This window comes from Salvelinus namaycush, chromosome 23, assembly GCF_016432855.1.
Source record: "Salvelinus namaycush isolate Seneca chromosome 23, SaNama_1.0, whole genome shotgun sequence".
In the NCBI taxonomy this organism is placed as follows: domain Eukaryota; kingdom Metazoa; phylum Chordata; class Actinopteri; order Salmoniformes; family Salmonidae; genus Salvelinus; species Salvelinus namaycush.
In genome coordinates, this window is record NC_052329.1 from 29,098,119 (window position 1) to 29,124,105 (window position 25,987).

At 45.7% G+C, this 25,987-nt stretch overlaps 1 protein-coding gene across 1 annotated transcript in view; it reads right to left on the bottom strand.

Annotated features, from left to right (window-relative positions):
- Positions 1–2,896: 2,896 nt before the first annotated feature.
- LOC120018621 (major facilitator superfamily domain-containing protein 1-like) overlaps positions 2,897–25,987 on the bottom strand; it is a 32,181-nt gene continuing 9,090 nt past the window's right edge. The window contains 10 exon segments of the mRNA XM_038961826.1: positions 2,897–2,943; positions 4,128–4,240; positions 4,420–4,517; positions 4,839–4,995; positions 5,280–5,336; positions 10,269–10,380; positions 10,864–10,962; positions 18,633–18,735; positions 18,827–18,953; positions 19,034–19,101. Coding sequence (XP_038817754.1) covers positions 2,897–2,943; positions 4,128–4,240; positions 4,420–4,517; positions 4,839–4,995; positions 5,280–5,336; positions 10,269–10,380; positions 10,864–10,962; positions 18,633–18,735; positions 18,827–18,953; positions 19,034–19,101 — 981 coding nt within the window.

Genomic DNA, 25,987 nt, shown 5'->3' on the forward strand with positions numbered 1-25,987 from the left:
AGGGGCCTTTGTACCCTATTCTGGAAATAACACACAGCACACCTCTTTCTCAGTTTTTTGGAACCAAATGTTTTTCCATTTCACAAACAAAGTACAGAACTCATTACAATACCAAATCAAACACCTTCAATATATTACTGACACTTAGATATAGTGAAATTTACATACACATTTCTCAGTCACATACCAATAAAGGCAATGGCTGTATTCAGTCATGAATGTAATATCTTCACCTGTAGGCATGTGCAACAAAAAGGTCGTCCATTCAAACTCAGATGGACTCTAACGTTGACTTTCATATTGTATCGCAAATAAACAGTGCCCTCTGCTGTTGACAGTTGATAACCATATCCACATTGCTGAGGGCTACAGACAAAAAACACACACAAAAAAACTTTCTCAAGACTTCACATTTACTGTACAGGGCATGGAAAACACATTATTACACCAAATAGTACTTTCAAGATACAAACATAGTTACGATGTATATAGTAGCTCTTTTACACCATCAAATGTAATGTAGTGATTAGCTTAGAAATGGTAATAAATAAACAAAAAGGCACACGTGGCTTTATAGCAACATATGGCTTTATAGCAACATATACAAAATACAGCAATAGCTTATCAGTTCTACATCAGTAAAACACCTGAAAGAACATTGAGTGGAGGATATTTTATACCTTTTGTCCAGAGACATGGACACAGACTGAATTTATATGTTGAGGGGGTTATGCAGAGTAGGGCGCATCACTTCAGTACACTTCTGTGTGCCAGTGAAGACAGGTGGGTACAGTAGTGATCTGGGAGCCGGAGGAAGTAGAAGGAAATTTAGCATCCATGTGCATGTGGTGTGTGTGTACCTGAGCTCCTAGTCTGGACAGGTAACGGTTGCGCAGGCCAAAACCAGACATGGGCCTGAGTTTGGCCAGCTTTTCCTCACTCTGCTGACTGACCCTCTGACACCTTTCAACTCTACAAGGACAGCAGGGGGAGTGGCATAATCATCATGGTAAAAATACAAAAGTTTATTTGCCGTCCTGAGACAATACTGTAGTATATAAAAGTAAATTTGATCAGACAGAATGACAATCAGATCGGGCAAGGACACAATGGCCTGATAATGATTTTTAACAAACACAGTGAACATCATATGTAACAAAAACAGGCTTAAAAAGAAAAAATTAATTCATAAAATTTTAACTGTGGCAATTTAAAATTGCCTAAAAGTACAAGATGTAGTTTGAGGTCATTTTTTATTGCAAAAAATAAAATATGGATTTGTCTCCGGGAACAGGGTTGGAGATCTTTGCTCTAGGCAGTAGTATCCATAGAACACATGTTATTTAGAGCTGTTAGAGAGCTCAACTCTAAACAGACAGCACTCATTGCAACTTACACAGACTATTCTGCAGCTAACAAAGACAAACAAACAGCCATCACAACTTTAGTGGTATATGGATAGGCTTCCTCCACCACAATATTTGATCTAATACTATGCTACGGCAAGCCACTTAGTTAAAGCTCGTGATGTCCTGCAGAAAACTGATTCAGGGTTAAAGAATTTGAAGCGATCATTCATTACAATAGAAAAACTATCAAAAGGGATTGACAGAATTATCACTTGATTTAGTGGTTTTCAACACATGAAAGTGTCTCTTGGCAATTTCCTGAGATTGGTCAATAAACAACAACAAAAAACATTTATCCTTCATTCAGTTGTACAGCAAACAGGGTTTCCACCCAATTGCCAATGTTATGGCAGCCCCCCACACCTCTCTGATTCAGAGGGGTTGGGTTAAATGCAGAACACATTTCAGTTGAATACATTCAGTTGGAAAACGGACTAGGTTTCCCCCTTCCCCAATGTTATAGGGTTCTTCAAAGTACTCCTTCTTACACACAAGCCAGGTCATTTTCATGAAGGTCACTAAAACTGCTGCATTCAACATTTGAGTTAAAAGTTAAATGGAATGTAATTATACATTGGATGAATACTATCAAAAATGTTTCCCCTTTAAATTCCTTTATCACTTTGACAAGGTCTGCCTTAGCCTTGATGGTGTGACAGAGTCAAGTTTTACGAGCCTTTATGACGAGCCAGGAGAAAAGGAATTTAATGAAGGAACGGCGCTATAAAGAATGTAACACAATGCAGATTCTGAAATCCTCCAGCATAAATCTGTCAAACTAGATGATGCGTATATGATTACTATTGAGAATGACCTCACTGGATGCAAAAGCCGGGAAAGGAGGTTGGTTTTGCGTTGCCAGTTTGACATTTTCTTCATGATGATTACACAGATTATTCATTTATGGGCGTTTCAAAAGTTAAGCACACCAACTGTTTGTTTCAGATGATCAAAAACTTGAAGTAAAAATGTAAAGACCTTTCTGAACAATATACATTTAACAAAACATGCATAATATAACATTGATGGACAATTAAGTCCTTTCTAACACCCTGGTTTTAGAGAGATGCTTAAAATATTTTTTATAAGAATATTGAACCAGTTCACCTCTTATAGCATAGGTGATTTTACGAAGCAATAAGGCACATCCACACGTGCATTATCGGTGAATAACTTTACATCCCTGAAGTAAAAGTCACTCAGCCTGGGGCCTAGTTCCACAGACATTTAAAAACACTTCAAAGTCAGCTTAAAGTGCTTTCTGGTACCCCACTCTACTGACATTAAATGCACACAAACACCAATCAGTCATTAGCCGGCCCTCACACAGCCACAGGAGGGTGGAGTCAGTGAGGCGGGGAGGAGGAGTCGGTATGTGATGTCAGATCAGAGGCATCTGAGCTGCGATGGGTCAGTATGTTGGTGGGAGGGGTCAGTTACATTGCAGGAATGGGTCAGTATGCAGATGGGAGGAGTCAGTCAGCTCCCTAGGGGGTGATTGACAGCTGTGGCCCAGGACTGTGTGACCTCTCACCTGGAAAACAGCACAGCACAGGTCCAATGCGTTAGTCTGGGGTACTCTGCACACAGCCACACACCAAAAGCCAACTAGAATGATAAATCCTTCTCTACTGCCCTTGTTGAATTGTTGTTAAGTGAAACATTAACTTCATCCCGTTTTTCACATCAGCATGGGCAAGTCAACAAGGGCAGAGGGAAGGAGAGAAGACGTTGGAGAGGTATTGGGCCGAGCAGTGACGCTACACGCAAGAGCAGAAACAGGTTAGACCACAAACGGACCGCGTTCACATGGACCGCGTTCACACGGACCGCGTTCAGGAACAGTGTATGCGAATTAGAAGAGCCAGAATGGGTTAAGGAGCAAGAAAACAATACATGAAAACATGATGCAGATTGAGCACCAAATACACTCTTGATCTAGATGAAGTCTACATCTTACTCAATCCAGAGCGTCATATGATCTACTAAACTTGCACATGTTCCTTCAGAATGTTAACTACAAACCTCTGATATGGCTTTTCTCAAATGTTTTCAACAAACCCACTTGGGATCATATATGGTAGAGCTTCTCTTACAACTTTCTCTGAGACTTCAGATAAGGTGAGAGGTTGGGAACTCTAGTGAAGAATATCACAGTTGCAGGCTTTTGTTTTTAGTCCAGCACCAGTTGGATGTTTAATACTAGGTCCTTGCCTTTCTCCTTATGAGTGGGTTGAGAACCAAACGTTCAGTGGCTCTTGTCTATTGAGTGTGAGAGGAAGAGAGGGGGGGAGGTGAAAGGTCATGGATACTCACTCTGAATCTGAATTGGAGCACTTCAGGAGTTTGTCCCTGGCAGAGGCTGAGAGGTTCAGATCTCCTCCTGAAAAGAGAGAGAGGGCGTAATGGAGAGAGAGGAGGGGAGAGAGTGGCAGGGAGAGGAAACAGAGAGGGAGAAGGACAGAAAGAGAACGGGTGGGGGAGAGAGAACAGGAGAGGGATATCAAAGAGCATGGTTAGTGATGATATCATAAGGCACGCTCCACAGTGAGTGGTGTAACGGTGTCAGGGGAGCAGGAGGCCAGCTCCCATCTCTCTTACCTCGTAGATAATCAACAAAGTACAGCATCACTACTGCGATCAGTGCCACAGAGAGAGAGAGAGAGAGACATTTATTGGTTGACTCAACACACACACACACATAAAAGTTTTACTCACAGCAGACACAGGCGCTGAAGAAGACCTCCAGGAAGAGGTATCCCTTGTTGTCCAGAATAGATCCTGCTGCCATGGAGATCAGAGCCAGGCCCAGGTTCTGGATGGACTGCATGCTGGGAGGTAGGAATCAGGCCATGCATTATCACCACCACCATCAACAGCAGCGTCACCATCAACAGCAGCAGCAGTATCATCATAGGCACAAATAATGGTGGCCAGAATGCAAAAGCCTGTAGGTATGAGGACGTTTTCTGGTTAGACAGAAGGGGTGGGTAGGAGCAAGTATACTTACAAGCCATAGGCTGTCCCCAGCTGATGCTCTGGCACCACGAAGGCCACCATGGGCCACAGGGCACAGGCCAGCAGGGAGTAGGACAAACCCAACAGAGACTGGAGGACACAGATACACAGTACCGTTATCAACACTGTTACCAAAACCATTCACTATACCTGGTTACCCAGTCACAATACAACTACATTTTATATATATATATAAAAACTCATTGAAAATCTGACTGTCTTGCAGGACTAAACAAATCAAGTGTCCAAGGACCCAGTGATCCAAGGTTGCATGTCCAAATCTGGTCCACCGCTCATCACTGCACACACCAGGTTTCTAGTGAATATCCTACTAAATGTCTCCAAGGTCATATTCTGCTGTGAACCACTCTGCACCATTCTAACGGTAATAGAGGGAAGAATGGTCATCACCATGGCGATCCAGGGGTTCCAGAAGGTGAAGGCGAGCATCATGTGGGCTATGAGCGTCGTGACGATGGCACACAGCACCCAGATTACGTTCTTCCCTACCCTGTCCACCATGAAGCCCAACACAGGAGAGGCTGGGGCCGAGATGATGTACACAATACTGGAAGAAGAGGGGGGAGAGAGGGACACGGAGGGAGAGGAAGGGAGGAGAAGGAAGAGATGAGGAAAAGGAGAGGAAGGAAGGAAGGGAGAAAGTGTTTAGAAGGGGGATAGAGAAACGTACAGTTACAATGTGTGGTGACAGTTCTTAACCTGAGGTGAGCAGAGCTAAAACAAACCTCATTTGAAGAACTCCTCACACAGGCCTCACTCCGTCCAAATGGGATCCCTCGTCTTATTGAATTACTCTGTCATCTCAGACTGGGGTGAAGTGTTGTGCGTTACCTGTTGATTGCTCTTGCTTCAGGTGGTGAGAAGTTGAACTTTTCAATGAAGAAAACCCTGCAAGGGGAAGACAGACAGAGGTGAGAGGACAGTCAGTCACAGCAGACCAGAGTACGTCCATACGATCACTGTAACATATCCCACCACCACATTAAGCACATCCCTGCTCCTGTCCTATAGGCACTCCTCACAGCTCAGACCAATGTACTCGTTATGCTGCTATTACCTTTATTTAACTAGGCAAGTCAGTTGAACAAATTGTTATTTACAATAACGGCCTACCCCGGCCAAACCCGGAAGACGCTGGGCCTATTATGCGCCACCCTACGGGACTCCCAATAATGGCCGGATGTGATGCAGCCTGGATTCGAACCAGGGACTGCAGTGACGCCTCTTGCACTGAGATGCAGCGCCTAGTGACTATGCATTGATAATAAACAGCGAGTAGCAGCAGTGTAAAAACAAAGGGGGGGGGGGGAATAGAAGGTAGTCCGGTGGCCATTTGATTAGTTGTTCAGCAGTCTTATGGCTTGGGAGTAGAAGCTGTTAAGGAGTCTTTTGGTCCTAGACTTGACGCTCCGATAACGCTTGCCGTGCAGTAGCAGAGTGAACAGTCTTTGACTTGGGTGACTTGAGTCTTTGACAGTTTGTATTTGACATTTATTTTCTCAGCAGGCATCGCCACTGTATTTGTTCTATAAACTACTGACAACATTTCTCCCAAATAAAAATATTGTCATTTAGAACATTTATTTGCAGAAAATGACAACTGGTCAAAATAGCAAAAAAGATGCAGTGTTGTCAGACCGATCCTCCACCAAATGTCACAGTGGGTGCGAGACAGTGTGGCTTGTAGACCTCTCCAGGTCTCACACCCACTGTGACATCTGGTGGAGGATTGGTGATGATCTGGGGGTGCTTCCGCAAGGCTGGAATCAGACAGATTTGTCTTTGTGAAAGACACATGAATCAAGCCACGTACAAGGTTGTCCTGGAAGAAAACTTGCTTCCTTCTGCTCTGACAATGTTCCCCTACTCTGAGGATTGGTTTTTCCAGCAGGACAATGTTCCCCAAATCTGAGGATTGGTTTATCCAGCAGGACAATGCTCCATGCCACACAGCCAGGTCAGTCAAGGGGTGGATGGAGGACCACCAGATCAAGACTCTGTCATGACCAGCCCAACCTCCAGACCTGAACCCCACTGAAAACCTCTGGAATGTGATCAACAGGAAGATGGATGGTCACACGTCATCAAACTAAGCAGAGCTACTTGAATTTCTGCACCAGGAGTGGCAGAAAGTCACCCAACATCAATGTGAAAGACTGGTGGAGAGCATGCCAAGACACATGAAAGCTGTGATTGAAAATTATTATATGGTTATTCCACCAAATATTGATTTCTGAACTATACCTAAGTTAAAACTTAGTATTTTGATGTTTAAAAATGAATATGAACGTATTTTCTTTGCATTATTCGAGGTCTGACAACACTGCATCTTTTTTGTTATTTTGACCAGTTGTCATTTTCTGCAAATAAATGTTCTAAATGACAATATTGTTATTTGGAATTTACTAGAAATGTTGTCAGTAGTTTATAGAAAAAAACAAAAATGTTCATTTTAACCAATACATACCTATAAATAGTAAAACCAGAGAAACTGATCATTTTGCAGTGGTCTCATAATTTTTCAGAGCTCTGTGTGTGTGTGATATATACATATATATATATATCCGTCTGCCTCTCCCCCTCCCCCAGTCTCTCTCTCCTCCCCCCCGTCTCCCTCTCTCTCTCCTCCCCCCGTCTTTCTCTCTCCTCCCCCCGTCTCTCTCTCTCTCTCTCCTCCCCCCATCTCTCTCTCTCTCCTCCCCCCGTGTCTCTCACTCTCTCCTCCCCTGTCTCTCTCTCTCCTCCCCGTCTCTCTCTCTCCTCCCCCATCTGTCTCCCCTCCTCCCCCGTCTCTCTCTCTCTCTCCTCCCCCCGTCTCTCTCTCTCTCTCCTCCCCCCGTCTCTCTCTCTACTCTCCTCGTCTCTCTCTTACTCTCCTCGTCTCTCTCTCTCTCCTCGTCTCTCTCTCTCTCTTTCTCTCTCCTCGTCTCTCTCTCTCTCTCTCCTCGTCTCTCTCTCTCTCCTCCCCCGTCTCTCTCTTACTCTCCTCGTCTCTCTCTCTCTCTCTCTCCTTGTCTCTCTCTCTCTCCTCGTCTCTCTCTCTCTCTCCTCGTCTCTCTCTCCTCATCTCTCTCTCTCTCTCCTCCCCGTCTCTCTCTCTCTCTCCTTGTCTCTCTCTCTCTCTCTCTCTCTCTCCTTGTCTCTCTCTCTCTCTCTCTCTCCTTGTCTCTCTCTCTCTCCTTGTCTCTCTCTCTCCTTGTCTCTCTCTCTCTCCTTGTCTCTCTCTCTCTCTCCTTGTCTCTCTCTCTCTCTCCTTGTCTCTCTCTCTCTCTCCTTGTCTCTCTCTCTCTCTCCTTGTCTCTCTCTCTCTCTCCTTGTCTCTCTCTCTCTCTCCTCGTCTCTCTCTCTCTCTCCTCGTCTCTCTCTCTCTCTCCTCGTCTCTCTCTCCTCGTCTCTCTCTCCTCATCTCTCTCTCTCTCCTCCCCCGTCTCTCTCTCTCTCTCCTCCCCCCGTCTCTCTCTCTCTCTCCTCCCCCATCTCTCTCTCTCTCCTCCCCCATCTCTCTCTCTCTCCTCCCCGTCTCTCTCTCTCCTCCCCCTCTCTCTCTCTCTCCTCCCCCTCTCTTTCTCTCTCTCTCTCTCTCTCTCTCCTCCCCGTCTCTCTCTCTCTCTCCTCCCCCCGTGTCTCTCACTCTCTCCTCCCCCGTGTCTCTCACTCTGTCTCCTCCCCCCGTCTCTCTCTCTCTCCCCCCCCGTCTCTCTCTCTCTCTCCTCCCCCCGTCTCTCTCTCTCTCCTCCCCCCGTCTCTCTCTCTCTCTCCTCCCCTGTCTCTCTCTCTCTCTCCTCCCCCGTCTCTCTCTCTCTCTCCTCCCCCGTCTCTCTCTCTCTCTCCTCCCCCCGTCTCTCTCCTCCCCCATCTCTCTCTCTCTCTCTCTCCTCCCCCGTCTCTCTCTCTCTCTCTCCTCCCCCCGTCTCTCTCTCTCCTCCCCCCGTCTCTCTCTCTACTCCCCTCGTCTCTCTCTCTCTCCTCCCCTGTCTCTCTCTTACTCTCCTTGTCTCTCTCTCTCTCTCCTGGTCTCTCTCTCCTCATCTCTCTCTCTCCTCCCCCCGTCTCTCTCTCACCCCTCCCCCCGTATCTCTCTCTCTCTCCTCCCCCCGTCTCTCTCTCTCTCTCTCTCCTCCCCCGTCTCTCTCCTCCCCGTCTCTCTCTCTCTCCTCTCCCCGTCTCTCTCTCTCTCCTCTCCCCGTCTCTCTCTCTCTCCTCTCCCTGTCTCTCTCTCTCTCCTCTCCCTGTCTCTCTCTCTCTCTCCTCTCCCCGTCTCTCTCTCTCTCTCCTCTCCCCGTCTCTCTCTCTCCTCTCCCCGTCTCTCTCTCCTTCCCCCGTCTCTCTCTCCTTCCCCCGTCTCTCTCTCCTCCCCCCCGTCTGTCTCTCTCTCCTCCCCCCGTCTCTCTCTCCTCCCCCGTCTCTCTCTCTATCTCTCCTCCCCAGTCTCTCTCTCTCTCTCTCCTCCCCCGTCTCTCTCTCTCGCTCTCCTCCCCCCGTCTCTCCTCCCCCGTCGCTCTCTCCTCCCCCGTCGCTCTCTCCTCCCCCCGTCTCTCTCTCTCTCCTACCCCGTCTCTCTCTCTCTCCTACCCCGTCTCTCTCTCTCTCCTCCCCCGTCTCTCTCTCTCACCCCGTCTCTCTCTCTCTCACCCCGTCTCTCTCTCTCTCACCCCGTCTCTCTCTCTCTCCTCCTCCCCCCGTCTCTCTCTCTCTCTCTCTCCTCCCCCGTCTCTCTCCTCTCCCTCTCTCTCTCTCCTCCCCCCGTCTCTCTCTCTCTCCTCTCCCCGTCTCTCTCTCTCTCCTCTCCCTGTCTCTCTCTCTCTCCTCTCCCTGTCTCTCTCTCTCTCTCCTCTCCCTGTCTCTCTCTCTCTCCTCTCCCCGTCTCTCTCTCTCCTCTCCCTGTCTCTCTCTCCTCTCCCTGTCTCTCTCTCCTCTCCCTGTCTCTCTCTCCTCCCCCCCGTCTGTCTCTCTCTCCTCTCCCCGTCTCTCTCTCCTCCCCCATCTCTCTCTCTATCTCTCCTCCCCAGTCTCTCTCTCTCTCTCTCCTCCCCCGTCTCTCTCTCTCGCTCTCCTCCCCCCGTCTCTCCTCCCCCGTCGCTCTCTCCTCCCCCGTCGCTCTCTCCTCCCCCCGTCTCTCTCTCTCTCCTCCCCCGTCTCTCTCTCTCTCTCCGTTCCCCCGTCTCTCTCTCTCCTCCCACGTCTCTCTCTCTCCTCCCACGTCTCTCTCTCCTCCCCCCGCCTCCCTCTCTCTCCTCCCCCCGCCTCTCTCTCTCTCTCTCCTCCCCCCGTCTCTCTCTCTCTCTCCTCCCCCGTCTCTCTCTCCTCCCCCCGTCTCTCTGTCTCTCTCCTCCCCCGTCTCTCTCTCTCTCCTCCCTCCATCCATCCATCTCTTTGTCTCTCCTCCCCCCCGTGTCCCCTCACCCATATCTCTCTCTCCTCCCACCATACCTCTTTCTCCCCCTTTTGTTCTCTCTTTGCTTATGGATTGGTTTTCTTTTATACCAAGAGATGTACTATTCTGCCCTGTTATTTAACAAGGCTATTTCAGGTCTCCGAGTCCCTTTATCTTTCCTACCCACTCAGAGGATTAGATTACATGGTCACCAACTGTTAATACATGTTTTAATCAGCAAGGGAGAAATGGAATTAAAGATTATATTCTAAAAGAGTTTAACTAAAGATTATATTTATCCGAGGTATTTTACATGATGGAGAATAGACATTGTGTTCGAGGGGACGCGCTTGAATGAGGGGACGGGCTTGTGATAAAAAGCTGGCCATATTGGTGATGGTTTTGGCTGATAAGACATGATGAGTGATGGTTCGTGAGCTACACACTGTCCCAGTCCGATGAAGGGGAAGATGGCCACGTAGTAGCCCACACAGATGATGAAGATGAGCCACAGTTGGAAGGGGAAGACCTTCACATCCGTCAGCTTGATCACTTCCCCTACGCACACAGAACACATGTTCAACACACAGAACCAGTCTTGGCTAAAGCATCACCTTGGGAAAGAGGTATGACAACAGCCAGTCAATAACCCACAGGAAGTAGTACTACGACCCCTGGCCTCTGCCCCGGTCACACTAGAGCCAGCCCAGGGAAACACAGGCTACCTTCACAATGATCAATTCTGACAACAAGATTACACACAACACAATTGGGAGTTGGAGGTTTCCCAGGTGGATAAAGAACTACTTCAATCAACTAGATTCATCCAAGGCAAAATAAGATTGGCTAATGGTGCCAGGTAACAGATTAGTAGACGGAACCTCCCCTCCTCCACCTCCCTCACACTAACGCTGTCAGAATTCAGCGGACATGATAACCATAAATAATGACCGTCATCCCTCTCAATGTCATTACCCGGTGTTATTCAGCTCTGATTGGGACACGCATCTGACGCGGTCACAGAGTGCCATGTTAACTCACCGGTCCCTCCCTGTTCCTTGTTGAGGATCCTCTTGGCGCGCTTGTCCAGGTAGCCCAACACCAGAGCACAAACCAGAGAGAATATACAGGTCGCCCCAGCTGGAGAAGGAGAAGAGAAGGAGAAAGAGAGATCGATGAAGAGAGAGCGCGCGCAAGAGAGAGAACGGGTGAGGAGGGGATAAGGGAGAGAGATACAGGAAATCATTACATCAGCTATGAACAGGTAGGTGTGTCTCATGAACCCACAGCAGCACCACAGTCCTCAGGAGAAGAGCCAGGGAAGGATCTGTAAAGCCCTGTCTAGTTCAGTCTAAATAAACATGACTGCTTCCTTAGGCCCAACAGTCAGAGTAATTAGATAACAGAGTAGCTCAAAGTTTTGCTTTGGATTTAGTGTCGAGAGCTGTTGCCGGAATGCTTTCAATTTCTTGGAGGTGGTCGATTGTTGGGACCGAGAGACTGAAACACAGCTTCTGTTTCATGGCCATCAGACTGTTAAACAGCCATCAGTAGCATCTTAGAGGCTGCTGCCCTATACACATAGACTTGGAATCACTGGCCACTTTAATAAAGGGAACACTCGTCACTTTAATAATCTTTACATATTTTGCATTACTCATCTCATATGTATATACTGTGTTCTCTGCCGTTCCGACATTGTTCGTCCAAATAGTTATATCATCTTAATTCCATTCCTTTAATTTGGATTTGTGTATATTGTTGTGATATTGTTAGATATTACTGCACTGTTGGAGCTAGAAACACAAGCATTTCGCTACACCTGCAATAACATTAGCTAAACACGTGTATGTGACCAATTCTTTTTTTATTTGCCTCTCAAACTAAACTCTTTCACATCACATCCCCCCTCTACAGCAGAGGGGTCTGTGGTCCATCAAATATTCTCTATTAACCAGGTGAAATTTCAATAAGTACAGTATGTGGCTAAAGTATGTAGGCTTTGGTTTGAACTAACAGTAGGGTATGGATATATTAGACCCATCTCACAGGCTCAATGTTACACCTTTTTTCCTCACTCAGTCTCAGTTTCTTAGTCCCCCCCCCCTTTTTTTATCCATCCCTCTATCAGTGCTGAGATTAGAGAGCATTTGTGATAGAAATGGTATGGTGATGCAGACAGGGCCGTCGGGGCTGGAGAGAGATATGTAACCTGAGGCTCAATGTAGACAGCAGGCCTGGAATTCTAGCTCACTCTCCTTCTGATCAAATGTAGGCATGCATCTCTCTCTCTCACACACACAATCAAATCAAATCAAATTTTATTTGTCACATACACATGGTTAGCAGATGTTAATGCGAGTGTAGCGAAATGCTTGTGCTTCTAGTTCCGACAATGCAGTAATAACCAACAAGTAATCTAACCTAACAATTCCACAACTACTACCTTATACACACAAGTGTAAAGGGATAAAGAATATGTACATAAAGATATATGAATGAGTGATGGTACAGAACGGCATAGGCAAGATGCAGTAGATGGTATAGAGTACAGTATATACATATGAGATGAGTAATGTAGGGTATGTAAACATAAAGTGGCATAGTTTAAAGTGGCTAGTGATACATGTATTACATAGAGATGGCAAGATGCAGTAGATGATATAGAGTACAGTATATACATATACATATGAGATGAGTAATGTAGGGTATGTAAACATTATATTAAGTGGCATTGTTTAAAGTGGCTAGTGGTACATTTTTACATAATTTCCATCAATTCCCATTATTAAAGTGGCTGGAGTTGAGTCAGTATGTTGGCAGCGGTCGCTAAATGTTAGTGGTGGCTGTTTAACAGTCTGATGGCCTTGAGATAGAAGCTGTTTTTCAGTCTCTCGGTCCCTGCTTTGATGCACCTGTACTGACCTCGCCTTCTGGATGATAGCGGGGTGAACAGGCAGTGGCTTGGGTGGTTGTTGTCCTTGATGATCTTTATGGCCTTCCTGTGACATCGGGTGGTGTAGGTGTCCTGGAGGGCAGGTAGTTTGCCCCCGGTGATGCGTTGTGCAGACCTCACTACCCTCTGGAGAGCCTTACGGTTGTGGGCGGAGCAGTTGCCGTACCAGGCGGTGATACAGCCCGACAGGATGCTCTCGATTGTGCATCTGTAGAAGTTTGTGAGTGCTTTTGGTGACAAGCCGAATTTCTTCAGCCTCCTGAGGTTGAAGAGGCGCTGCTGCGCCTTCTTCACAACGCTGTCTGTGTGGGTGGACCAATTCAGTTTGTCCGTGATGTGTACACCGAGGAACTTAAAACTTTCCACCTTCTCCACTACTGACCCGTCGATGTGGATAGGGGGGTGCTCCCTCTGCTGTTTCCTGAAGTCCACAATCATCTCCTTTGTTTTGTTGACGTTGAGTGTGAGGTTATTTTCCTGACACCACACTCCGAGGGCCCTCACCTCCTCCCTGTAGGCCGTCTCGTCGTTGTTGGTAATCAAGCCTACCACTGTAGTGTCATCCGCAAACTTGATGATTGAGTTGGAGGCGTGCATGGCCACGCAGTCGTGGGTGAACAGGGAGTACAGGAGAGGGCTCAGAACGCACCCTTGTGGGGCCCCAGTGTTGAGGATCAGCGGGGTGGAGATGTTGTTACCTACCCTCACCACCTGGGGGCGGCCCGTCAGGAAGTCCAGGACCCAGTTGCACAGGGCGGGGTCGAGACCCAGGGTCTCGAGCTTGATGACGAGTTGAGGGTACTATGGTGTTAAATGCTGAGCTGTAGTCGATGAACAGCATTCTCACATAGGTATTCCTCTTGTCCAGATGGGTTAGGGCAGTGTGCAGTGTGGTTGCGATTGCGTCGTCTGTGGACCTATTGGGTCGGTAAGCAAATTGGAGTGGGTCTAGGGTGTCCGGTAGGGTGGAGGTGATATGGTCCTTGACTAGTCTCTCAAAGCACTTCATGATGATGGAAGTGAGTGCTATGGGGCGGTAGTCGTTTAGCTCAGTTACCTTAGCTTTCTTGGGAACAGGAACAATGGTTGCCCTCTTGAAGCATGTGGGAACAGCAGACTGGGATAAGGATTGATTGAATATGTCCGTAAACACACCAGCCAGCTGGTCTGCGCATGCTCTGAGGACGCGGCTGGGAATGCCGTCTGGGCCTGCAGCCTTGCGAGGGTTAACACTTTTAAATGTTTTACTCACCTCGGCTGCAGTGAAGGAGAGCCCGCAGGTTTTGGTAGCGGGCCGTGTCAGTGGCACTGTATTGTCCTCAAAGCGAGCAAAAAAGTTATTAAGCCTGTCTGGGAGCAAGACATCCTGGTCCGCGACGGGGCTGGTTTTCTTTTTGTAATCCGTGATTGACTGTAGACCCTGCCACATACCTCTTGTGTCTGAGCTGTTGAATTGCGACTCAATTTTGTCTCTGTACTGGGACTTAGCTAGTTTGATTGCCTTGCGGAGAGAATAGCTACACTGTTTGTATTCGGTCATGTTTCCGGTCACCTTGCTCTGGTTAAAAGCAGTGGTTCGCGCTTTCAGTTTCACGCGAATGCTGCCGTCAATCCACGGTTTCTGGATTGGGAATGTTTTAATCGTTGCTGTGGGTACGACATCGTCAATGCACTTTCTAATGAACTCGCTCACCGAATCAGCATATTCGTCAATGTTGTTGTTGGACGCAATGCGGAACATATCCCAATCCACGTGATCGAAGCAGTCTTGAAGCGTGGAATCAGATTGGTCGGACCAGCGTTGAACAGACCTGAGCGAGGGAGCTTGTTGTTTTAGTTTCTGTTCGTAGGCTGGAAGCAACAAAATGGAGTCGTGGTCAGCTTTTCCGAAAGGAGGGCGGGGGAGGGCCTTATATGCGTCGCGGAAGTTAGTGTAACAATGATCCAAGGTTTTACCAGCCCTGGTAGCACAATCGATATGCTGATAGAATTTAGGGAGTTTTGTTTTCAGATTGGCCTTGTTAAAATCCCCAGCTACGATGAATGCAGCCTCAGGGTGTGTGGTTTCCAGTTACAAAGAGTCAGATAAAGTTCGTTCAGGGCCATCGTTGTGTCTGCTTGGGGGGGAATATATACGGCTGTGATTATAATCGAAGAGAATTCCCTTGGTAGATAATGCGGTCGACATTTGATTGTGAGGAGTTCTAGATCAGGTGAACAGAATGACTTGAGTTCCTGTATGTTGTTATGATCACACCACGTCTCGTTAATCATAAGGCATACCCCCCCGCCCCTCTTCTTACCAGAAAGATGTATGTTTCTGTCGGCGCGATGCGTAAAGAAACCAGCTGGCTGCACCGACTCCGTTAGCGTCTCTTGAGTGAGCCATGTTTCCGTGAAGCAGAGAACGTTACAATCTCTGATGTCCCTCTGGAATGTTACCCGTGCTCGGATTTCATCAACCTTATTGTCAAGAGACTGGACATTGGCGAGTAGTATGCTAGGGAGTGGAGCGCGATGTGCCCGTCTCCGAAGCCTGACCAGGAGACCGCTACGTTTGCCCCTTTTACGGCGTCGCATAGGGTCGCCGGCTGGGATCAGATCCATTGTATTGGGTGGAAGGCAAAACACTGGATCCGTTTCGGGAAAGTCATATTCCTGGTTGGAACGATGGTGAGTTGACGTTGCTCTTATATTCAGTAGTTCCTCCCGACTGTATGTAATGAAACCTAAGATTACCTGGGGTACCAATGTAAGGAATAAGACATAAAAAAACAAAATACTGCATATTTTCCAAGGAACGCGAAGCGAGGCGGCCATCTTGGTCGGCGCCGGAAGTTGGTGTCTATATTATGTCAAGTTTAATGTGGACGCCAGGAAGAGTAACTGCTGCTTATGAAGGGTGGGCGGGTTGAATAAAGAGAAACAATTAATTATAAAAATCCATGAATGTATAATTCTTGTTCCTATCTATAGGCCACATTGAGTTTCATATTTTTTTATCTGGCATTAGTGCCTAAGTCTAAGATATAGGGCCTAATGGTGTGCATGCCAAATACATGCGCCAATCTCCAAAATGCTTTTGGGAACTTGGGCAGGAAACTGTAACGTCAATCCACTGAGGCAAAAAGGACCGTGTCGGAGTTTAATTCATTAAGAGAAAAGCTGCAAAAACGAGAGGTGAAAATAAGGAAACGGGAGGGAAGATTTGTTGAAGTGGTAAAAGAGGATGACAGCAGCCTGTTTTGTGTGATGATTGAGGCACTATACAAATTAGACAGTCACAAGACTTCAAATATGGCACGTCACACCTGCAGACAGAGCAAGCCCAACCAGCCAAACCGCGTACCAGCAGGTCAGGTCTCCAGCCCCAAGCCCATCTCATCTTACACGTACGCTGACAGCAAAACGATACCACTGCAGGTGACATACAAGCTCGTTGATGTTTTTGTGGACATTGTTTCGGGAAAGGGCTTCACCTCCATGGCGCAGGGACTTATTAACATCGGAGCCTGTTATGAAGCTGTCAACACCAACTCTGTCATTCCGCACAGACAGTGTGAAGAACAGGCTGCAACAGAGAAGGCTACACTGTCTGAGTCATTCAAAAATACTTTAGATGACGGTGGCGTTGCCATCACCACAGACATGTGGACGGATGATTTCAAGAAAAGAGCATACACCGTGCTTAAGTGCCATTTTTGGACCGAAGAGTGGCAGCTGAAAAGTTGCTCGTCATCACCAGCGTGGAGTTTGAAGGCTGACATGCTGGAGTCGGTCAGCAAGCAGTAAACAGAAATACGGCAATTGCTGAAGGACAGAGACCAACTGGGTTGAATTAAGGGCATTTACCAGGACGAGCTGAGTACTCAGACTTCCTGTCAGTCTTCAAGGCAGCATTTTAAGAGCTAGAAGGAGAGACGTACCCCACTCTCCATTTGGTGATGCTCTGGTTTTACAAACTAAAACTACGCGGTTACCCACTCTACACGCGGTGACCCACTCTACACGCGGTGACCCACTCTACACGCGGTGACCCACTCTACACGCGGTGAACCACTCTACACGCGGTGAACCACTCTACACGCGGTGAACCACTCTACACGCGGTGAACCACTCTACACGCGGTGACCCACTCTACACGCGGTGACCCACTCTACACGCGGTGACCCACTCTACACGCGGTGACCCACTCTACACGCGGTGACCCACTCTACACGCGGTGACCCACTCTACACGCGGTGATCCACATCCGCCCAGAGGCATCAAAGGTCCTCACCGAGAAGATGCTGCTCACTCCCACCTCGGAAACTCGCCACGTTCCTGTGCCCAAAATTCAAAACACTGAAGATGCACCTCAACGAGTCACTATGTACGACCAAGCCAGGAGACTGACAGAGCCAGTCAAGTTTCAGCACCACGGACCTGTCCAGCCACGATGCCTTGTGTCGACGCTGATGGAGTTTCAGCACCACGGATAGAGGATTTCATCCAAGATAACATATAATAATAATCATTAGGTCTATTCTTATTAGGTATTTTTATGATTTAGACTGCTATAGGTCTGAATCATTAGGTAAGCCTATACTAGTAGGTTATGGATATTCATAGACCTATTACTTGCTAAATGGTGTCACCATGCCCCATGGCCTAATAGCCAAATAATGTATTGAAAAAGATTCACATTACAGTTGGAAGCACAAGCAACTACTCCATAAAGAGAGATCGACGGAATCCAGAGGTTTAGAAGCACTCACTTTTCCCTGGGGGATTGTGTTGGGGAACGTTTGCTTGCTTTCTGGGAGAAGCAGGAGCATAACTTCGCTCAACTCCGGTCTCTTGCAAAGAGAATTCTCTGCATTTCGGCATCAAGCACATGGAGTGAAAGCGTCTTCAGCACTACTGGGCGCGTTGTTGAATCCAGGCGCAATCTGAAACCTGGCACAGTGGACCCTATTCCGTTTCTTAACAGTGCTGCAAGAGAAAGCAAGACATAGTAGACAATTATACCCTCATAACTGGACAGTGGGTACTTTGATTTTCTAAACGTGTGTGTTATAATCTATTTATTTTCTAAACCTATTTTTTCATATATATATATATATATATTTCAAATAATTCATATACCGGTATATTAGCCCAGACAGGCAGTCGGCCAACAAGATGTCCATATATTGTTTCACATTTTGTTCTGTTTCAGTAAATAATAGGCTACTGTTCAATAGGCACAAGTCTTTTTAAATGCTCAAGAGAAATGTAATGGTTCAATAAATTGTTTAAGAGAAGAAAAAAACTGCACAGCGCATTTTGGATATTTGCGGGTTAGGGTCGGGTGCGGGTGCGGGCCTCAGATTTTCTCTTTAGCACATATTGGTCGGGTGGTTGCGGATGGGTTATTATCAGTTGCAGGCGGGTGCGGGTGAACAAACAGCTGACCCACGCTGTCACGTTCCTGACCTTATTTCCTTTGTTTAGTCTTTGTTTAGTTGGTCAGGACGTGAGCTGGGTGGGCATTCTATGTTTTGTGTTTCTATGTTGGGTTTGTTGTTTGGCCTAATATGGTTCTCAATCAGAGGCAGGTGTTTGTCATTGTCTCTGATTGGGAACCATATTAAGGTAGCCTGTTTTCACTGTTTGTTTGTGGGTGATTGTTCCTGTTCGTGTGTTCATGTATTTTGTGTTCCCATGTTCAGGACTGTAGCGTCTTTGGTTTTCGTCTGTTTATTGTTTTTGTTCGTCGTTTAAGTATTTCCCATTAAATTATGGATTATCATCACACTGCATTTTGGTCCTCCTCTCCTTCCAACGACGAGAGCCGTTACACACGCATCACTAACACACACTTTTAACTCACCGATCATGAGTGAGACTCCCAGAGTGGTGTGTTCTGTCGAGCCTACCAGGTCAGCGACGCGGTTGTACACCGAGCCCATGATGTTCATGTTGACCGTGCTACCCTGAGGGAGAGGAGACAAGCAAACACTCCCTGATCAGCCACATAAATAATACCTCAAGTATTTGCTTCTGTATTTATATACAGTGTAATACTTAGCTTCCAGCATGTTCTTACCTGGCCATGCTGAGCTGAAGACCAAACACCAGGTTGAGTTCCTTCTCTTTGAACCAGTTCACTGCATAGGTGTTCTGGGCCACCGCCAGGGACTCACCGCCGATCCTACCCAGAGAGAGCACTTAGTTAGGGGGAGAGAAGTGGCTTGGAGCTGTAGCAAGGACAAGCTCTAAAAAGCATCTTACCCAAACACAAAACGTCCAATCTCCATTAACCAGAATAGATCTAGAAGTGCCCCAACAGCAACTATAACCTGTGGAAAAACACAGTGGTGAAAAAAACAACAACTCAGCAGTCATGCTTAAAAGTAAAGATAGCTTAATAGAAAATGACTCAAGCAAAAGTCCCCCAGTAAAATACTACTTGAGTAAAAAAGTATCTGGTTTTAAATGTACTTAGGTACAGTGCGGGAAGAAGTACTCAATTGTCATACTTGAGTAAAAGTTCAAAGTAAAAGTTCTACATCAAATTCCTTATATTAAGCAAACCAGACGGCACGATTTGAATGTATGTACAGATGAAGTCGGAAGTTTACATACACCTTAGCCAAATACATTTAAACTCAGTTTCACAATTCCTGACATTTAATCCTAGTAACAATTTCCTGTCTTAAGTCAGTTAGGATCACCACTTTATTTTAAGAATGTGAATTGTCAGAATAATAGTATAGAGAATTATTTCTTTCAGCTTTTATTTCTTTCATCACATTCCCAGTGGGTCAGAAGTTTACATACACTCAATTAGTATTTGGTAGCATTGCCTTTAAATTGTTTAACTTGGGTCAAATGTTTCAGGTAGCCTTCCACAAGCTTCTCACATTAAGTTGGGTGAATTTTGGCCCATTCCTCCTGACAGAGCTGGTGTAACTGAGTCAGGTTTGTAGGCCTCCTTCCTTGCACACGCTTTTTCAGTTCTGCCCACACATTTTCTATGGGATTGAGGTCAGGGCTTTGTGATGGCCACTCTAATACCTTGACTTTGTTGTCCTTAAGCCATTTTGCCACAACTTTGGAAGTATGCTTGGGGTCATTGTCCATTTGGAAGACCCATTTGCGACCAAGCTTCAACTTCCTGACTGATCTCTTTAGATGTTGCTTCAATATATCCACATAATTGTCCTTCCTCATGATGTCATCTATTTTGTGAAGTGCACCAGTCCCTCCTGCAGCAAAGCACCCCCACAACATGATGCACCACCCCCATACTTCACGGTTGGGATGGTGTTCTTCGGCTTGCAAGCCTCCCCCTTATTCCTCCAAACATAACGATGGTCATTATGGCCAAACAGTTCTATTTTTGTTTCATCAGACCAGAGGACATTTCTCCAAAATGTACGATCTTTGTCCCCATGTGCAGTTGCAAACTGTAGTCTGGCTTTTTTATGGCCGTTTTGGAGCAGTGGCTTCTTCCTTGCTGAGCGGCCTTTCAGGTTATGTCAATATAGAACTCGCTTTACTGTGGATATAGATACTTTTGTACCTGTTTCCTCCAGCATCTTCACAAGGTCCTTTGCTGTTGTTCTGGGATTGATTTGCACTTCTCGCACCAAAGTACGTTCATCTCTAGGAGACAGAATGCGTCTCCTTCCTGAGCGGTATGACGGCTGCGTGGTCCCATGGTGTTTATACTTGCGTACTATTGTTTGTACAGATGAACGTGGTACCTTCAGGCGTTTGGAAATTTTGGTACTTTCAGGCGTTTGCTCCCAAGGATGAACCAGACTTGTGGAGGTCTACACTTTTTTTTCTGAGGTCTTGGCTGATTTCTTTTGATTTTCCCATGATGTCAAGCAAAGAGGCACTGAGTTTGAAGGTAGGCCTTGAAATACATCCATGGGTACACCTCCAATTGGCTCAAATGATGTCAATTAGCCTATCAGAAGCCTATCTAAAGCCATGACATAATTTTCTCGAATTTTCCAAGCTGTTTAAAGGCACAGTCAGCTTAGTGTATGTACATTTCTGACCCACTGGAATTGTGATACAGTGAATTATAAGTGAAATAATCTGTCTGTAAACAATTGTTGGAAAAATACTTGTGTCATGCACTAAGTAGATGTCCTAACCGACTTACCAAAACTATAGTTTGTAAACAAGAAATTTGTGTGGTTGAAAAATTTGTTTTAATGACTCCAACCTAAGTGTATGTAAACCTCCGACTTCAACTGTATTTACTTGTCACACCTCATTGGACTGCTAATTCCTGCGCATTTTGGACATTGCAGGTGATTCAGTTAATAATTGATTTGCATTTAATTTACGGTTACGACAGTGTTTTGGGTATGCATCTATTTCTCAGAGAAATGCAGTCAACATTCTATATTGCTGTTAAGCTTGGGTTACAGAACCAGATCCGGTCAAGGCAGCTCAGCTGTTCACATACTCGACACTTCAGTCCAACAAGAACAAAGACCACCTGCCCTTCACCTTGAGCTTGAGGGATTCCTTAGTGGAAAGGAACAGGACCATAATTCTTTTCTACAAAAGGTCAAGGGTGGAGTGGGCTGCAGTGCCGATTGATTGGTAAAAAATCTAAATTCTCAAAATAGACAGATTCTAGTATGACGTTTTATTAAAACAACCTATAATGAGTAACGTTGACATGCAAAGTTCCACCAAAGTTTATTCTAAAATCATCTTAAATTAAAATATCTTATTTGATTTACATTTGACTTACATAATTCTACAACAGTGGTCTCAACATTGGCATCCAATGGCTAGGTTTGCTGAGCTTGTGTAACTCTACATTGACTGATTTCAAATGTGTTTACAAGGTGACTCTGCCATTGGAGAGGGGGTCACCAGGTATGTCCTGCCCACTGTCATGGAACATCTTAAAAAATGGATTCCTACTTGATGAAGAGAAAGGTATTTTTTATATATTGATTTATAGACTTGTAGATCATGTGAAGCAGTTTTCCCCCAGGTCAGTCAAAAGGACATCTGTTTATTCTCAGGAGTCCTTGCTCCTTGCTCTTTGAGGACGAGCAGGACCATCTTGTTCCTTCCACATCTCAGGCACTTTTGGAAAGTGATTTTTTAATTGCCAGTTTTCATTGTGCACTGTCTTTGTCATTGATCAGTTGGACGGAACCAAGGAACTTTCAATGGATGAGAAATCGCAAGTTCTCTCTGTGACCCTGCCCTAGGACCTGCCAGGCTTCACGTCAGATAACAGGCACTGGCTGAGAGAGAAAATCCTTCTACATGCTGTAAGTTGTTTTATTTGTTATACTTATGCTTCATGTAAGTAAGGTTTTGTTGTGGATATTCAAAGTAGACTCTAGTCTACACTCAGACTCTGAAAGTCTAACTCATGGGAAGCAGATGCTTACTTCCAAGTTATAAAATGCCTTTGCTAACATGACTCTTAGTGTCATTATTTAGTTTGCTAAAACATTAGTCCATGAGAAAATATCAGGATGTTTACCCAAAATATATAATAAGTATAGCAACAAAAGTAACAAATAAACTCTCACTGTCAACTGTGTTTATTTTCAGTAAACTTAACATGTGTAAATATTTGTATGAACATTACAAGATTCAACAACTGAGACATAAACTGAACAAGTTCCACAGACATGGGACTAGCAGAAATGGAATAATGTGTCCCTGAACAAAGGGGGGTTAAAGTAACAGTCAGTATCTGGTGTGGCCACCAGCTGCATTAAGTACTGCAGTGCATCTCCTCCTCATGGACTGCACCAGAATTGCCAGTTCTTGCTGTAAGATGTTACCCCACTCTTCCACCAAGGCACCTGCAAGTTCCTGGACATTTCTGGGGGGAATGGCCTTAGCCCTCACCCTCCGATCCAACAGGTCCCAGACGTGTTCAATGGGATTGAGATCCGGGCTCTTCGCTGGCCATGGCAGAACACTGACATTCCTGTCTTGCAGGAAATCACACACAGAACGAGCAGCATGGCTGGTGGCATTGTCATGCTGGAGGAGCCTGCAGGAAGGGTACCACATGAGGGAGGATGATGTCTTCCCTGTAACGCACAGCGTTGAGATTGCCTGCAATGACAACAAGCTCAGTCCGATGATGCTGTGACACACCGCCCCAGACCATGACGGACCCTTCACCTCCAAATCGATCCCGCTCCAGAGTACAGGCCTCGGTGTAAGGCTCATTCCTTCGACGATAAACGCGGATCCGACCATCACCCCTGGTGAGACAAAACCGCAACTCGTCAGTGAAGAAAACTTTTTGCCAGTCCTGTCTGGTCCAGCAACGGTGGGTTTGTGCCCATATGCGACGTTGTTGCCAGTGATTTCTGGTGAGGACCTGCCTTACAACAGGCCTACAAGCCCTCAGTCCAGCCTCTCTCAGTCTATTGCGGACAGTCTGAGCACTGATGGAGGGATTGTGCATTCCTGGTGTAACTCGGGCAGTTGTCTGGTTGATTGCTCTGGTGGTTAATTATCTACAGGTTCACCTAGCTGTTTGATGCATATTTTTTGCTCATCATGATGCTCATGTGAGCGGGTATTTGCATACTTGCATTGATTAGAGTAACCGCTCTGATACAGTAATCAATCACAAAAGTGTGAATGTTAGTGCTGGCCCTTGGCTGAAGTTGTGCACCATAAAGTCTTGAGCTTGGCCAACAGTCTTACTGGGGAGTCAGTATTAATTTATGGCATAGATTGTTTGTTATAATTAGACCGAAAGCTTTAACACCTATTATTGTACAAAGTACAGTAATTGAAAGAACAGTCATTGCGAAATTAAGCAAAAAAGTAACACAAAACGGAGTGATACGTCAGTCGTAGGGGGCACTTTACTGTACACTTGTTTTTCTTTTGAAATATTTTTTACAAGGAAGGACGACTAAGCAGGTGAAACAAATAAGGAGAGGCCTAAAAGACACCGGTCTTTGGGAGTTTTTTAGCTCCAGGCCAGATACTGTGCCAGTTCTCTTTTCAAGGGCCAGTGACATAGAGATAACACCACAAGTAAGGCAAATGAATTAATAAATAGATACAACAAAACAATAATCTTAGTTAGCCATCCTAAATGTGATATAATTAATAATGTATTTGTCAGATTTAAAACTTCATTAGCTTTGAGTCATACGATTTCTGTTTTATGATATACTGTAGCTTGCTCAAATGTATAGCTTGCTCAAACTTACCTTTTAACATTACAATTTCTACATTTTGGTCCCATTCATAATTGTTAGAAGTGTATTTTTTAAATTCCTTTGTAAATGACCACAAACTAATGTAATGTAGGTCTGAAGAAGCTTAATCCTTATGAAGAATGCAACTTAACCAATTATTCTATTATTATTTTTTGATGATTCTGGACAAGATTGTCTGGCCTTGTGACGAGGACATTGATGAGGATACCCTCACCTTGGAGGACCAATGCAGAGTCTTACATTTCCTAAGGAAATGTATAGAAACTGGTTTAAGTCTTCTTCCATTGTTTGATGCACTGATAACCTTATCTTGATGTGAGTCTTTAATCAAATGTAACATTTTCTTTAGAAAATTATTTATTATTTAATCTCTGATCACACAATCAGGGTCTTTTAAGGGGAATAAGTAATTTGTAAAAATGCCCCAAACACTGTCAGTTCAAGTAAAGGTTTTATGTGCATATATCTTGGTAGGATAGTGTTTCTTTTTTGGAGAGAGGGGTTAAAGTAAGTTTTTCCTTCATTACATTTTTTAGCAAATGAACTCGTCCACATAAGACGCCATAGTCATTAGTAAATAATCTCGCTCAACCACTCTGCTGAGCACATCAGACCACAACCAGAGAAATGAATCACCCTGAGCACCACAGAAGAGAGATGAGATACGGAGCTTCCCCAAAACCTACAATAACTCAACCCTAGTCTTCGTGCGGATTTGCGGTGGGTATTTACGCGCTGTAGCCCGCTGGCAAGGTAATAAACCCCCCAGCACGCTGGCAGATTCCACCAAGCCACGGATGTGCCCCCGAGACAACTGCTCAGTCCACAGACACCCCACAAAAATAACAAACATTAACCATGCCCAACATATTCCAAAAATGAAACACGTCGCTAAGCCTATCAGGGGTAAAAGGCTATAGCTCCGGGTAGCAAGTTCCACTACCCTACCCAAATCTCCCACTGAGGTACACAGCCGATTACTCACCTCCTCAGACCGATGTCCCAACAGAAAGTAGAACAAGAGTTTCCAGGCTGGGCACGGCCTGGAAACTAACCATTATACTCTCTCCAACGCAGCACACAAACCAAACAACAAAGGCAAACAATAATGGGCCTATCAAACTCAAACAAAATATGCAAACCATACACGTACCTCCACGTTGTCCCAAACCAATACGTTCAATTATCCCGGATGAGCCCCCACTTGTCACGAACCGGCTCAAAGCCCGTAACAAAAAGGAGACCACATGGAGATAAGGAATAACAAACTATATTTATTAACTAAGGTAAAGTAAATACAATTAACAATGGTGTGTGTGTGTGTAGTCAGTAGTGTAGGTGAGTGGTTGCGTGTATACATGTGATAAGTAGGGGTGTTGAAGGGTGCCAACACAAACAAACCAAATAACCACAACCAGGCCACAACCAAAATCTGTCTGTGTCTGACTGGAAGGAGAGAGTCTCTTCCATGAATGGGGAAGTGGTGCATTTATCCTATGACAGTGGGCCCAGGTGTTTCCCATGTAGCTGACGACCCTCCCAACTCCGCCCACCGGCATCCTAATAAGGAAACAAGAACAAAGAGAGAATACGGCAGACAGAGTGGGAGGGTCGTCACACTATCTTACAGAGCACCCAGCAGCAGGAGCCCTGAGGAGAGGAGCCCTGAGGAGTGGAGTTGTAGTTCTGTTTCTCTGTCTCTATCTTACAGAGCAACCAGCAGGGCTTCACTCACCGCTCTAACGGCATTGTAACTCATTACTTTCCTGCCCAAATACCAGGCCGAGTTGCTGGCGAGGGAGGGAGATGATATTTTATTATTATATTAATCAGATGCACATGCAGACGCGACAGTAAATCAGGTCGGAGGTGTCCTAAATCCCCACGCCCATTTTGTGACTCTCCAGAAACCTGACTCAGAGGTGGTGCCAGAAAAGCCAATATATTTGACTCAATTTAAAAATGTATCTGACAAAATGTCGATATGATTATT